This window comes from Meleagris gallopavo, chromosome 1 (genome assembly GCF_905368555.1).
Source record: "Meleagris gallopavo chromosome 1, MGAL_WU_HG_1.1, whole genome shotgun sequence".
Classification (NCBI taxonomy): domain Eukaryota; kingdom Metazoa; phylum Chordata; class Aves; order Galliformes; family Phasianidae; genus Meleagris; species Meleagris gallopavo.
The window spans coordinates 117,288,094-117,304,522 of NC_139404.1; the positions used below are offsets into that span (position 1 = coordinate 117,288,094).

The 16,429-nt window shown below is 36.0% G+C and overlaps 1 protein-coding gene across 7 annotated transcripts in view; it reads right to left on the bottom strand.

The window, feature by feature from the left end:
- CNKSR2 (connector enhancer of kinase suppressor of Ras 2) overlaps positions 1-16,429 on the bottom strand; it is a 206,467-nt gene that overhangs the window by 110,359 nt on the left and 79,679 nt on the right. For 6 of the 7 annotated variants that reach the window (XM_085210931.1, XM_085210919.1, XM_085210923.1 and 3 more), the window contains exons 6-7: positions 10,847-10,966; positions 4,255-4,314 (exon numbers count right to left, since the gene is read on the bottom strand). In XM_085210931.1, the coding sequence (XP_085067057.1) occupies positions 4,255-4,314; positions 10,847-10,966 (180 nt within the window). The remainder of the gene's footprint in view (positions 1-4,254; positions 4,315-10,846; positions 10,967-16,429) is intronic. The other variant, XM_085210940.1, reaches the window with a different exon arrangement.

Below are 16,429 nucleotides of genomic sequence, written 5' to 3' on the forward strand. Positions count from 1 at the left end.
GGTGAATTTGAAATTGCTTCATGAACAAATATCCCAACATTGCCTTTTGAGTTACTTTTAAATATTTTAATAGATTCAAAAGAACTTCAGTAAATGACTGTTCTTAAAAGAGCACACAAAGAAGAGAAGTTTAGGCTAGGTACCATGCAGGAAGATCATATAAGTTACACGGTAACTTAGTGTCTCAGTCATTATTATGGTGAAAGTACTGAAGTATTGCAAAAAGCAATACAATCCTAAGATAACACTTTCAAGAAGCAAAGTAGCTTTGTTCTTTGCTTTTGCCTCCCCCCCCCCAAAAAAAAAAACTACCCACAAAACACACAACAAAAAAAAAACAATCAACAGAACAACCTTTATCCTCTTCTACTATCTATATTTACAGTAGACCAACTGTTTTCTGAGGCAAAAACAAACAAACAAACAAAACCCTTATGTTTGAAGGAAAATAACTTCCTTAAGCTTTTTGTAGAGTGACAATTCTATTTTTCTCTCAATACTGTAGCCTCCAGCCTATAAAGTCACTTAATCAACTGAAAGGCAGCAGTTGAAACTGACAGTCTGAAAAAAAAAAATCAACATGTTGCTCAGGAGCAGATTTTCAAATAGCTGCTATGAATTCTAACGGAATAAAGAAAATTAATTTTCAGGTAAGATAACACATAGTCTTGATAACATGCACCAAGGCTGCAAAGTGGTTTGTGATACCCTGTGTACGACATTCCATGTTCAAAATATGTGTTCCATAGCTGTGCTATGACTTTCTAATGCAATCCCACGTGCATCATGGCTTAGATTAAGAATGGTGTTTAAAAGAAATACAGAAATCCAAGAGAAATATGTGCCTAAAAGATAGGTCATCCACAACACAGTTCTAGGAGGCATTGTTCAGAGCATCCTAAGTCAAGCTAGGCTGGTAGAAGTGTAATTTTATTTACATAAAGAAAAGCTGCCTTGGCTGTTTGGCACTATTTCTTGGGGGAAAAATTTTAGCACTAATAACTGTGCGCCAGGAATCTACCTTCTGTCTGATGCTTCACCACTCACACCTGCTCATTCACTCCGCTAACGATCTTTACAGTCCTGCTGTGTAATATCACTATTTTAGCTCCAATATTTTTATACCTAAGAATTTCAAAATGTCTATGCTAGTGAATCTTGTGTCACCACCCTTGAACATAATGGGATTTTATTACAATATCATCTTTCTCCTGTACTGACTTCAGCATCTGCAGCTGAAATCTCGACAAAACTGTTTGCTGAGCCAGTAAAATGTACGGGAATCTTCACACTGGAAAAGTCTAAAGTCTACTGTAAAGAAAACAAATAAATGATTGCAATTATGCTTGGAATACACTGCAACGTGACAGAGAAATCATTTATACTGGAGTCTCGAGGCTGTTGTTTTATGAAGAAGTTTCAATTTCTTAATACTTTTTTGACAAGAATACATATCTTAAGAAATAAAACTTTTTACCACTATTTAAGGAAAATAGAAGAGCATCAATAAACTTTCTTTTTAATTATAATTTTCTGATCTCTAAGCAAAACATTTGTGAAACTCTAATGGGAGAAATACTGGGAGAAATACTGTGTCACATGACATCGTTAGCTAATAATTTAGTTTAACAGGGACTTGAACAGATGGAAGTACCTGTTGCTGATGCTTATCGCATTCGTATCATACAAGCTAATCAAAATCAAATTTATTCTTCAAAATACATTTAGTTTTGATCTTTAGTTTAAATGTTGTCTTTGTCCCATTCCCCTAGTACACCAAAACTGTCTGAAAGACCAACTCATACAACCCTGCTCCCATTACTTCTCTTGAAAGGTCTGTCCCCTGAGTACACCCTGCAACAATCAGTAGACCATGAATGGGAACACTGGGAGCATATCTACAGCATAGTCCTGCTGTAGATGCAAGCCCCTGATGTTTCTTAGAAAACATTATTTTCTATTAGAAAAACAAATTACCAAATGATCTTATTTGGAAGACATATTTGTTTTGTCATTTAAAAGACTGTCTCTAATTTGGCCTAGAAGGGTACTCAGTATGAAAGCTGTAATCTCTTGCTGGAATAATGTATCCTTTAGAATTGTTATTTTCAAACAAGAGTGGGAAGACATGAATCAGAAAACTCATGTTGCTTTGATGCTACAGGATTACTAGACAGCAGCTCTTCCAGGGCAATAACCTGCAAGAAAACTTGGCCTCTCATATTTCAAGACTCAGAGCTCCACTAATCTCAATTGTAGAACTGCTCTGTTGGGAAAGATGGCTTCTAATACTGAATGGCAAGATGCAAATTCTTAATGGTTTTGTAGCTGAACCACAAAAACTTCAAATTGCAAACAGAGAAAGCAGAACTGTGAATTAAAATGCTATGTTAGATTAGGCAGCTAGTATTGCCATACTACTATGTTTATTACAAAGACAACTGTTTCCCTGTGATCTGTCAGGAACCTGTCAGATAAAAAGCTGTGCCAATGTCTTATCACAATGAGCACAATTGGAAAGATAAAGGCTGTAAACTTTTGTTCAGAAGGTAGAGAATTTGGACTAGAGTTTTTCTAGAACTTCAACTGCACCATAAGTGGTAAACAAGACAGGATCAATGAGTCAGATTGAATCTGCATCATCACCACCTTACGCCGACCACGCTGTTTAGATGTTTCTCCTCACATCTATCACAATCATGTTACTTCTTTATTAAATGAAGTGGCTAGCAACTGTGTGTTTAAAAGAAGACACACACTTTACTTTCCCTAAGGCACAACTCATTTTCACTAACGTTTTAGCACACAACAGGCGTTTCCTTAGATAGCAGACTGCAGTTTCTTGGTTTGCTATGAGAACCTTAGGGCTGTTACAATGAGTGAGCGTCAGTAACAAAAGCAGAAAAGCCATCATAACTGATGCTTCCTGACATGGTTCTAAATTACGTTCATGAATCACAAAAGATAAATGTTTTGAGGGAATGCATTAAGATTATTTTTATCATCGCCCCTGGGAAATTAAAACCACCATTAGCGACTTACAGAGAGAAATGGTTCCTTGTATAATCAGATATTCAGCTGTAAAAACCATACTCTCTTACGCTTTCTAGAGTTGGCTCAACTGTGCTTATGTATTGTTTTTTAGCTTTGCTAATTTTACTGATAATATTTGGATCTTCAGGTATAAGTACCTACAATTTTTATTTCAAGGGTGAACTTCCATGTACTTTCCTTATTCTAAGACAGGCAGCATCCTGAGAAGTTCTACAACAGATATCATTTACTGGGTAAAACATGGATATCCAGCCCATACGAAAAGAAAAAAAAAAAAAAAAAAAAAAGACTATCAGATGGCAATTTCTATGAAGGGATAAAATAGCATTCCTATCCTATTCAGACTTTCACAGAGCCTCACTAAAGATCAGATGTAGCAGCTGTAAATAGTGTGTAAATAGTTCCACAATACGACACGCTAATAATCAAACATTTCTGACAGCTTTAAGAAAGTGCCATCAAAATCTTCACAAACAAGAAAAATTTTGAAAAAAATTTGAAACAGTTCAGTATTGTTTAGTAGGTTGTTCTGTGTTTACTGAAGTTTATAATGATCATCTTGTTCATTTCTTAACAGCATGCTATTACTCTACGCATGGTGGACAAAAAGGTGTTGTATTTCAGCAGCTGAAAATTGGTCTATCATGTTATGCTTGCTGTTTAATACTTTCAGTGAGAATTAGTACACCAGTAAAAAGTGCTCCTTTCGATAGGCACTGCTCAGTTCATGCAGAAACATGTGTTTATTTGTCAATGTGGAGGCACGTCTTCACTACCATGCACTTATTTATTACAAAACAAAGTTTGACATATGGAAAATGTAAAAGCTGTTTTCTAATATTTTCTAATACTGCATCAAACTCCAGCGTTTTTATCAACATATAACAAAGATTTAACTTTTTTTCACAGAGCAAGGGAACTCCAAGGTAACAACCTCCTATTTTAATCAACTGAATCATTTTAGGTGTCTTACAAGAACAAATCAAGACTGATTCTCCTGGTTCTCAGCTGAGAACTACTGTTTCAATTCTGAGATAAACAAGCAAAAGCATTTCTGCTGCCCAACATGCTACTGGTCCTCAACAGCCAACTAGCACACTTTCACAAGCAAAATGTAGTCTATAGCAAAGGGAAAGCATAAACCACAAGTAATGTCAGAAAGGCTTCCAGGCCTGTACATACAGTATTAACAATACTTACATTTTCTGTTGTTCCAGTAATTACATGGAGACCATCATATGTTGACTTAATGTACATACCCTAAGAAAAAGACATCATGGGAAAGAATTTTTAAAGTGTTTCACAAATGATCACCATCCAAACATAACTTGCATATCTCTAAAAGAAAAGCCTTTTTTTCCCCCAAATTCAGTGGACTTTTAGTACAGGTCACGAGGAACTAGTATTTGGGTATGACGGGTCTCTCTGACACGCATAGAAAACAACAGCCCAAATGATTCTGGCCCTAATTAGCAAGAGCAGCCTAAAATTACCACAGTCACATGCATAAATACTTCACGGCTTTCTTTTGCTTTGGAAGCCACAGAAGACTAGAGTCCAGTCCACACAAATATACCTTTCAAAATGATAACCAATGCTGTGAAGCATGCTGGCAAAATGAATCTAAGACTTTCTGACTGTCTTTACTCATCTCAGAGAGCAGTTCAACTATAAAACTCAATTATGACAACTTAAACATCAACTTTATTAGCATAGCCACTTCTTTCATAAACTATGGAAGCAAAGGGATAGCTTATGGACAGTTACAAGTTCCTACATGGGTACTTTGGGACAGTGCCTCAAATTTGTTTTTTCATCAAGTTAAAATTACAACATTTTTATAGCAATCTCTAAAATAATTTTTTTAAAAAGGAAAAAGGAGGGAATTTACATACACTGCATGTTTAGCAATTTCTGAGGTAGTTCTCTTTCCTTAACTACTTCAAAGTAAGCAAGAAAATACTGAGCACTCAAGTAAACGTTATCTCCATCATCACCTTTTTCTCCTCTTAAGCAGAGCGCTACAAAGAAACCTGCTTCTAGTTGATGAACAGGCTGCATATACCAGTGACATATGGTAAAGAGGCAAAGATGACTTATCCATTTGAACTAATCTAATTTGGGACCAGAATTCATAAACATTTTAATAGTGGAAAAGAGGAAGTATTCCTTAAAGTGGTGCCATCACAACCAGGAAAAAAAAAAAAAAAAAAAAAAGCATTTATCAGGACGTAACACTCAAAACTAACTTTTATTTTGCTCTGCACAATATTAGGAAAAACTTCATCCCTGAAAGAGTGGTAAAGCACTGGAACAGGCTGCGCAGGGAGGTGGTTAAGTCACTACCCCTGGAAGTGTTCAACAAATGTAGATGGAGTACTAAGAAATACAATTTAGCGAGTAGCATTGGTAGCAGGTAGATGGTTGGACTAGATGATCTTAGAGGTCTTTTCCAACCTTTATGATTCTGTGTGACAATAAGAGCATCAAATCTAGTTGTCATATTGGGCTGCCACAGCTGGAAGAGCACAAAAGAAGGATTTGTTCTCTCAGGCAGATAGGAGATAGGCAGATAGGATCCCTAACATTATTTTTCACCTTCTACCTTCTCTATCCACCTTAGATAACATTCCATTGATTGTCTTCATGAACATGGTTTCCTCAGTTATATCAAATACAGAACAGACATTTCTTATACAGTTATCCTCACAACACCCCTGTGAGGTAGGGAAACACTAATATACACGCATTTTGAAGACAGAGTAATGAGTCACATAAAAGGCTGACATGTTTTTGAGGTGTGGGTTTTTTGGGGGTTTGTTTGTTGGGATTTTGTTTATTTTGTTTTTTGTTGTTGTTTCTAATCCCTACCCCAAACCAACAGAAAAAAGCATAAAATCACTCTTAAGATTGCGATCTAAGTGACCTGACCAGACACCCTGCAACACAGCAACAGTTGAAACCACAGCGCTGGCAGGAATTATGAGTCAGGTTCACACAGAGCATTATCTGAAGGAAGTCACAATTTTGTTTTTACTGACAATAAGTTACTGCTTTCAAGTTAAATATCAAAATGAAAGCATAGGATAAAGTTTCACACAATGTTAACTTTCATGCATTATTCTGAAGGATGGTAAAGTCATCTAAGTATGCTATTTGGAGTAGTGAACTTTGCATCCAACCAATCTTTCCTAGAAATCTAAAAGAACTTCAAGAAGCAAAAGAGGATAAAGATTTTTTGAATTTTTTTCTTTAAAGGCTAAAATCAAGACACTGCGCACATAGAAGAGAAGCTGTAATAAACAAATTCTGCATATACAAAGTTAAGAAGAAATGTTACACTGATACTATGCCACATTATTTGAAAAAAAAAAAAAAACAACACCAATCTGTTTACAAAACAGCTTTTAAATGGGGAGAAGTAACATTTTGCCATTTCCAAAAGAAATGCAATGGAAGATGAGCTACCCCTCCACACACACACTCCCCCACTGCTTGCTTTAAGTGAATCATGCATCAGAAACGGTAGAGAAAAGAGATAGGACACACTTCATCTGAAATGAAAGAATACCAAAAATGTTTACAGTTTTTCCTCCCTGCCTCCTTTTGGCTGCATAGTATCAACAGGACTCTTAGTGATTAGCATGTACCATTCTTTCCACTAAAACAAATTGGCAGATACACAGCTTACATATTCAAAGACAATGCCAAAGATCCTAAGAACTTCTTTAAACTAAGGGATTCTTATAAAAGGAAAAATAATGCATTTTATATTACTAAGATGACTACAGTATCCACACTGGGAATAAACAAGAACACAAGAACAAACAAATTCCTAGATTAAAGATGAGGTAACTTGTGCTTCATTACATCACAGATTGTTATGATCAGTTATAGGCAGAAATCCAATTTCAAACCACTTAATACATTTTATCTTAGTACAAACTATTTTTTAGTTAAGCCTTCAAAATAAGAATCTTTTTTTTTTTTTTTTTGAAAAAAGAATGGAAGAACAGAACCTGCTTTACATTTAATTCAATTTACTCAATACTGGATGGAAAATACAAGAAGATATCAATTCCATTTTTTCATGTACGTAAATGAGTTTTTACTTTCTCCATGATGACATCTTAATGCAGTCCCCTGAAGCTGCATTTGGCTCTTTAGCCATGAATGTGCTCCAAAAGTGCAAAAGTAAACACACAGCTCAAAGTAAACTTGAGAGTCTCAGCTCAGCCCTACAGCTTAAGTAGGATTAGTAAAGACCAAAGTCCCAGCAGTTCTCAAAAACCTATTCACAGCTTCCTTCCCCCTCCTCTCCCCCCATCATCTCCTCCAACATTTCAAGACAAATAAGAGGAGAAGTATCAAGAACTAGTAGTACACTAGATGCCTGAAAAATACTTCCCAACTGGACACCTACCAGTGCAGTTTTAACCAGCTTTTCTTCTCTACATATAACTTCTATTTCATAAGTGCATTTTCTCATAGCAGGCCCATTTTGTGCTTGCTTTAGCAAGCAAAGGGGAACTAAGAACAACCAGTCTAATATTTAGGTATATTCACCTTTGCATTTCTAAATCTAGCAAATTAGGTGAATAGCTTGAACTTGAAGTCATATCCCAGAACTCATTAGGTTTGTTATCACACACGTTAACTGACTAGTTACAGTTTCTCCTGTTTATATTTGATTTTCTGCCTAATGTGTGCCATAGTTCTCCAGCATTGTTCTGTATTTAAAAAAAGTGAAAGAAAAGGCACCATTGAAGAAAAACCTCCAAAGAAAAGTGCTATCTATAACTTGCTTCTTGTCTAACAGTAGTTGTGTAGTATTCTGTTTCTTTACTAAACAAACTTGTTTTTAGTCAAACTAATATTTTTAGGTCTGTTTCCTGGCAAATTATATTATAGAAATAAGACTGGATTGCTTAGATAGAATCAGTATGGGAAAAATACAGAAAACTGGATTCTACTTAGTGTTACAGATGAAACAATTTTTAGAAGAATTTTATACTCTGACAGATCCCCTTTCACTCTTACTTCACAATCACTGCAGGATGCATCTCTTTCTGCAGCAACACCCATTTGTGAACACATATGCAGTCATTCACGTGGGCAGATTAGGGAAAAAGAAAGGAGGGAAAAAAAAGATGAAGAGCAATACCAAAACTCACCCATGTTTCACATAAGCTTTACCCAATACACCAGAATTTCTCCCTATCACATCCAAAGAACATCCTTCCCAGACTAGTTCATTTCCTGATAACCGTTTTCTAATTTTAATAAGACATTGTATGTAGCAAATTTACCTCTTCCTTCTGATAATTACAATTCCACAAAAACAGTTCAAATATAGTAAAAAAACTGTGCATGTTGATTAAAACATACTGATAGTGTTGTTATTTCTTTAATGTTGTAAAAGCTCCAACCATTTTCTCTATTCCACCTTATATTTGCCATATTATTTTAGAGAAATAGCATTGTTTTCCAAATTTTACTTTTATTTTTCTTCTTTTTCATTCCCTGATCTGTTTCCTCTTCTTAGATATTAAATTCAAGACATTTTAAACATGCCACTTATGCTAGATGACAAAACATCTTCCAAGTCAACAGTCATCCATGCTTTCTCCTTGAACTCTTTCCATCTTTATAGAAGACTTTATTTAGTGTGCAGTAAGGCCAACAAAGAACTGTCATGTGGGTCCAAAATGTAGAATACAGTTGACAATAATCCATTTTCCATCTCCAACATTTCATGAATCCTGGAAGAAGGTCCAGAAGTTATTGAGCTTCACATTCACTCTGCTTGTGACGTACAAACACTATTAAAACTGCAGACTCCACCTTTACTTCCTAAAATGATACACGGAGCGCTTTATCTTAACTGAAAGATATTAGTTAAATGAATAAATAAAATATCAGTAGCCTGGAAACAAAACTTTTGTACAAAGCCCCAAGAACAACCTGACAATAAATCTGTTCGTAAGACTGTAACAAACAGGTACAATATGCACCTTTTGGTGCAAAACATGTAGTTCTTGATTCCTGCTCTGGAGAGCTCACAGTCTAAAGAAGCCAGCACAATACAGGGCAAGAGAAGAGCCACATATAGGGAAGCATAAAAGGGAAAAAATGTTCATTCTATCAAAGCAGGTTTGTGTCCTTCTAAAGTCTGTACACTGCATAACAGGTACTTCCCAATTTTTTTAATACATACAATTGTTTTTTAAATGATAATGATGTGGGTCAGCATCAAGACCCTGTTCAGTTTGATCACAGACATTTACTAAAAAAAACTAAAAATGGTACCAGACAAGACAGACAGAGGGTAGAAAACAGAGGGGCAAGAGATTATTTATCTCATCATCTGGCAAGCAGGAACAGAATCTTGTCCTTGTTTATATAAAATATTGGTCTTATCATTTTTCAGTAACTGGGGATATCACTGTCCTTAGGCTTAAATAAGTAAAAAACAAACAACAACACAGTCACAAGGCAGAACGGTAAAGAAATAAGGAAAAGCTAAGAAAATTTGGCAGAACTCCAAAAGAGGTGGCTGAGAGAAAGAGGAAAAACATTTCTTCATTACAACAGAAGATTTAGAAAGGTTGACTGTAGTGAGCTGGCAGAAGAGTGAGAAAATTACAGGAGAAAAGAGAGAGAGTAGAAAGTCCATGGAAAGCTGAAATCTTGGAGGAACATTCTGAAATGCATTCAGAAAGAAAAAGAAAGCCAGTGGTGGAGGAGAGAACAAATAGTAGACCAGAAAAACAGTATGGGGCAATACATACTTATCCAAAAGTGCTTTTTTACTTATACTGTAATCATAGTTAACCAGAAGAGGGGAAAATTAGCTTAGTGTATAATTAATCTAAATACTTTGGCATACCAAATTTGCAAAAAAAAAAAAAAAAAGAAAAAAAAGAAAGAAAGAAAGAAAAACCAAACAAACCCAAACTCTAATACAACAAACCCACAAGCTAGAATACTCTAAAACTACACCATCCAAACAACAACTTAGAAACCTACTGCAGAGAAGAGCACAGCAGTGATTTCTCTTATTTAAGTAAATGGAATAAGAATAAACTTGGGCTTAAGCTGCAAAAGTTATTTCATTAGGCAGAAAATGGTTAACTGTACTTTAATCACCTGCTTTCTCCAAGGATTGTGGGAAGAGATATTAGTAGTAATGCAAGCAGTACAGCTGTAATTGTTATCTGTTGTGTTCTTCATGCAACAAGCGCCGGATGCCGCAAACAAAAGATACAAGTCAACTCTTGAGCAGCAAACACAGGCTGACTGCACTGAGCCTTTACAACCACCTGATTAAGCGTGCAGAGTTCTTGCTATAAAATTCAATAAGCTACTTTCAGCAGTGCTGCACAGCCTCTGGATAACATACAAAACAGCTTTATATCCCTGAGATACTCTGAGGCATATTCCAGAATTTGACAGTTTTTGTACATAAGCTCACGCAAACTTCTTGGTTGAGTTGATCTTAGTAATTTAAATCCCTCCAGACTTAAAGATGCTAGAACAATCTGAACCATTTCTTAGAAGCGGGTATAAATGGCAAGAACTCCTCATTCATTTCTTCTTGTTCACTAAATTTTCGCATACATTGGTCAGCCATACAAAACACTTCCCTACTGGCCCAGCTGCATGAGAAATCAAACTATTTTCAGACTTGAAAAAAAAAGAGTCTAAAAAATTCTTTTTTTTTTTTTTTTTTTTTTTTTTAAATGACTTTCTTATCCTGGATGATGTGTTTGATTAACTGCGTACTTCTTACCAGCCCTTCACTTGGCTTGATGTTTGTAAGCTGGATCACTTCAAGGTGGGCCGACTGGGAAACCAGGGGATCAGAAGAGAGCGAGATGATGTGGTCACAGACGCCAGAGAGAGTTTTACACTACGAAGAAAAAATAAAATGCCATAATAAATATACCATTACTATTTACTATTTAACCTACAACTTGAAACATCACATTCTTAAAGAAATCAGATTAGGGAAGAAAAATAGAGGCAAATACTCTTGCTACTCAGTAAAGACAAAGGACCACGTGGGCTGCTCCCATGCCCTCCTAGAGTAAGGTGAATATCTTTGTGCTGTGCTCAGGCAGAGAGGGAGTGAGTGCATGGAGACCTCCAAGCTGCTCTCTCCCCATATGTTTCACAAAGTCATTATGTGCCCCAAACCCCATTATTTTCAGTTGAAAGTGCAGACATTCAGTACAGATGACAATCAGGCTCTTAACAAGGATGGGCAACTCCCATTAACTCTGAAGTTTATTTTGTACTCATAAAACATGCTAATTGACTTTGGACCGAGTTTCTCATCTTCTGCTGGTGCCAAGTATGATTTACTGTTGCAGGCACGAAGATTACAATAAATAACCTTCGCTTCACGATGGGATAATTCTTAAACCTGTTATCCTTGGCAGCCTCTTTACAGCAAGATAGAAACAGAAAAAAAGATTCTAAAAGGGCTGAAGCTGTCAAATGGGTACTTTCTATTTTCTCATCTCTAACTCCCTCTTGTCAGAGGCAGGGAAGTTGTGATAAATTATTTGTTAGCATTCTCTCATGTTTCCATAAGCAACCAATCTTGAGAGCTCCAGTGTTTTCTATGGAATCCCCTTTCAGCAGCTAAAACCAATTTCTCAGTTCAGGTTTCAGTGCGTTTTGTCAGAGAATTTGGGGATTAGAATATTCTTTTGGTCTCATAACTATGGGTATCAGTGAAATCAGTGAGGAGGCAGCAACATGCAAAAGATAAAATTTAACCCATCTCTTCAAATGACTGAAACCCGATTACACCCAACTGCTGCACTGACTACTTCTCCAAGATTGCAAAGCATACTTTCTAAGGTACAGGCATCTACAACAATGATTTAGAAATAGGATATGAAACTGGATATGATTTCCATTGACAATTAACCCTCATAATTCTAAGTGCCAAACTGCAAAAGCCTTATGGAGAAAGAAAAGAGCTTCCGTAAAAAAAAAAAATAATAAAATAAAATAATGCAGTGACAGTGGAAACTTAATCCTGTTGCAGACCATCACATTGAAGTTTTCTCCTCAAACTAGGCAATCAGCTGGAAAATTTGTATATTGTACAGATGGATTACTTTATTCAATAGTTATAATATGAAAAATAAATAATTAAAATCAAATGGAAAACATAATAAAACATTACCAACGTGATATTCTTCCAGAGATAATATTACTTTCAAGCACAGACACACACAAACACACACAAATTGCTTCTGTTTTGTTTGTATTTCATGTCACAGAATCGTTAATGAAAAAAGAAATTCAAGGTTTGGTGCTTTACCTGAACTAGGGAGAATTTGAAAAGTTATAATGATCAACTTGACCACAAAATTCATTTTTTAAGACTTTATAGATAGAAGAAAACTGACTTGAGCTGAAATTTACAAAAAGGTAAAAATGATATAAAATTCCATAACAAATGAAAACTTAGGGTTTTGTTGTTGTTGACTTTTTTTGGTTTTAAATACAATACTGGTACGTTATCTATATTTTCAATTCCCTTGCAACTGCACCAAAAAGAAATGAAAAATCCCTTTTAGAAACTTAGGATTTAATCTCTCACATGCAAAATGAAGAGTCCTAAACGATGAATTATTTTTTGCTGATTAAAACTGAACTTTTCATATACCTTTAAAGTTGCTTTCACTACATATTCTTCCTATTAATCGCTTTAAAAACTACTAAGCTTATGGAGTGTGCGTGAAAATAAGGTGGTGCAAATATTTCTCAAAAGGTGCTCCAGGAATACTGGATGCAAAAATCACCAAGTTACTATGATTGCAAAAAGTATCTGCAATATACTTCTAGCATTCCTTAAAGATATTTTATTTAAAACCTTGTGACCTCATTAATGTTTATAAATATGTAAAGAGTAAGTGTAAGGAGACTGAAGCTAGGCTCTTCTCAGCGACATCCAACGATAGGACAAGAGGCAATGGGTGCAAGCTGGAACACAGAAGGTTCCACACAAATACGAGAAAAAACTTCTTCAAAATAAGGGTAACACACACTGGTATGGGCTGCTTGGAGAGGTTGTGGGGTCTCCTCCTATGGAGACATTCAAAGCCCACCTGGAACTCCTGATCCAGGTGTTCCTGATCTGGCAGGGGGATTGGACTAGATGATCTTTTAAGGTCTCTTCCAACCCCTGATTTCTATGACTTTTTTTTCCATCCTAGACATTAATTCTGCTGTCCAATAGGATGGTATCTGGCATATCAATAAATGAGCCACAGCGAAGTCTCTAACGGGGACTCTAGAGTTAGAGGATGTGCTTTCAGATGAAGACTTCAGTTCTATGACCTTTCTGAAATTTAAGTTCTCATTCAGAGGGAATGCATACATAACTGGCTTTCTAGAAAAAAAGAAAAAAACAACAACGATATTAAGGGGCAAAACCCTGCTTCATGAATACCTACATCTCTTGTCCAGGTTGAGTACAGAGAACCTCTAGAAATCCACTAAATGTTACCAGGTTTATTACCTGGTATATTTGTATCATATATTAGTGATGACTAGAAATAGCAAAAGAAAATTGAAAGTACAGAAAAAAATGAAAATAGAAAAAGTTCCTGAATTACTTCTTTTGGTTTCCGATCAACAGAATTAAATCCTTTTCTTCTAAAAGAACACTAATAGACATTGAGTGATTCAATAAAACAATATGCCATCAACTAATAGTCCATGAAGACAGTTCCTCAAGAAACAATCATTCAACATAATGAAACCTACTTGTATAATAATTATGGAATAGCTTTGTCCAGAAACCTAATTTCATTAAAATAGGTTTTGTTTGCTTCTGAGAACCTTCCTTTCTTTTGGAGAGTGAATGATGTTTATTGCAGAAGGATTTTGAACTTAAGCTCACTGCTATTACATAATGAACTGACATATTCATGTTCCCTAGACTTCCTGCATTTCACATATATTTGCATGGCAATGAAGGAATGAGCCTGATTTGTTTTTAATTAAGCTGCTCAAGAGATTTCAGAGTAGTATGTATTTTCTGTTTTCTCACTCCAACGAAATGTATAGACCTAAGAAAGAAAAAAAAAAAAAGAAAATGGGTTTGGGTTCTGCCCAACAACCCAAAACTTTCAGCTGACATAAGCAAATATCCAGCAACTCATTTTCTTCGTAAGTCTGCCGATGTCAGAATTCCCATAGAATCTCATAAGTCTCTCTTAACTATTATACATTCAAATACCTTTGATTAAACAGTCTGTAGTTAGAGTTAGACTGCAAGCAAGATCAAGGGTCTATCAAGCTTCTGTGAAGGGTAACTCCCAGAACTCTGAGCATGCCCAGAACAAGGACAGCAAGGGGTACACTTGTGTGCAGTAGCTGTCCTCTCCTCACTGAAAGAGCAGGTAAACAGGCTGTCACTGAAAACACAACCAGAGGATGATACTGCCAAAACTACACATTTTTCCTTGTCCTTACTTTCAGAAAAATCTCATTTAGGATTAGTTTTATTTTGTTTTCGGTTGGTTGATTGTTTGCTTTGTTTTTCTTTTCAGCCTAAGCAAAGTATCTAAGCTTAGTATCTAAGTATCTAAGCTCAGATTCCAGAAGCTCTGGAATACATTCAAACATACATGTATACATATATGTCAATTTATAACAAAAATTTACACTAACTGGGAAAAAAAAATGCAGGTCTGATTGTAGGTGCAGTCTGGTTCCTGCCTAAATTACCATTATTAGCTTCATTGGCCAAGGCTTTTTAAATGTACTGATCAACATAACATAATATACAGAAAAAACATCAGGAGTGTTCTCCATTCCAGTTAGGAGTTCAATGACTTCTTCATAGAAAATGACAAGTTGCCCCTGCTCATCTTGATCCTCCCCAGAGAGTTGGGAACTTCCACGGCAAAGATTCTGCCATGGCACAAGAACAGTATTAATTTAAAGGAGACAACATGTTTCTGTATTTAGAAAGTTCCTAACTAAATTACCTTTGACTTCTCTACAGAACTTTTCCTAAATGCTCCACTGCAGCTCATCAGGTTTGTTCCACACATGTTGTTTGAGAGCTCAACTCAAGCAACTTCTCATTTTAAATCTACAGTTACATTCAATGCTCTGCTAATTTTTCCCAGTCTTCACTGTAGCTTTCACTCTGGCAGAAGCGACTGGAACAAATTATGTAGGTGAAAGAAATGCTTAGGCTTTTTATTAATGATATATTCTTTGAGAAAAAGAAATGGACTGACATGTTTTCGTATATGCTACTGAACTAATTTGAGTGGAAGAAAAGCACATCAACAGCATACATTTGTTCTATATCATGTAAGACAACACTTTTCACCTTAGCTCTTCAGCACAAGCTGTATCACAGGCATGCATTTATGCTGCACTAAAATCTGATGTCAGCTCTTCTCACCTTTTCTCTAAAGCGTTAGTTATCTTTTGCTTCTTTGGAAAACTAAATTTCTGATTATGAAGATACTGTTAACAGGATCAGAATGCTAGATACTACTTTCATAACTGCTGATTCCCTACTGCAATATCATTTAGAAATACATGACTTTAGAAGCTAACAGATGTGTAAACACGCTAAATTAATTTGGGGGCTATAACTGCTCTTCAGTCCTGGGTCGGACATCCTGTTAGTACTTTGCAAGGATGAAAGAAAATAGTGTTACCCAAATTAACCTAGCTCTTTTTCGTTCGTGACTTTCTGACTCCAGCAGAGGAAACATGCTTCTCAGCAAGAGGTAATGAGTGAAAGAACAAGGGGAAAACTGCATCTCAGAAACTTACAGAAGATACAGAGTCTTCCTGCCATCCAGAGAGAGTGGGACAGACCCTCGAACACCAAGCAGCACTCCTGTGCTGTACAAGTAATGGAGCACTGGCAAAGGCTACCCAGACGCTGCAGAATCTTCTCCTTAGAGATTGGAAGACACCTGAAGATGTGGTCCTGACACTTTGCTCAGAGTGCCACTGCTTGAGCAGGAGTTGGACCAGAAGGACCCGGAGGTCTCTTCCAAACTCAATCAGTCAGCAACTCAGATATCACACCTTAATACCGCAGAGGAAAAACTGAATATAAAAGATTATTAGTATGTCTGTCACTCATTATCCTCGTCAAAATACAGGTACAACTTCTATTGCTTGTACTGAAGACAAAAGAGGAAACTTTCTCAATGAATAAGATACAGTTCTAGGAGATAGCTTATTGTGAGCAATGCAGATTCAGTGGTTAAGCTAAAATACATACACCTTTAAGCAGTTCACACAGACTATTTGTATAATCAATGGATATACAGATGGTATATGTATATCCAGGAGCTTGGCTAATGTGATT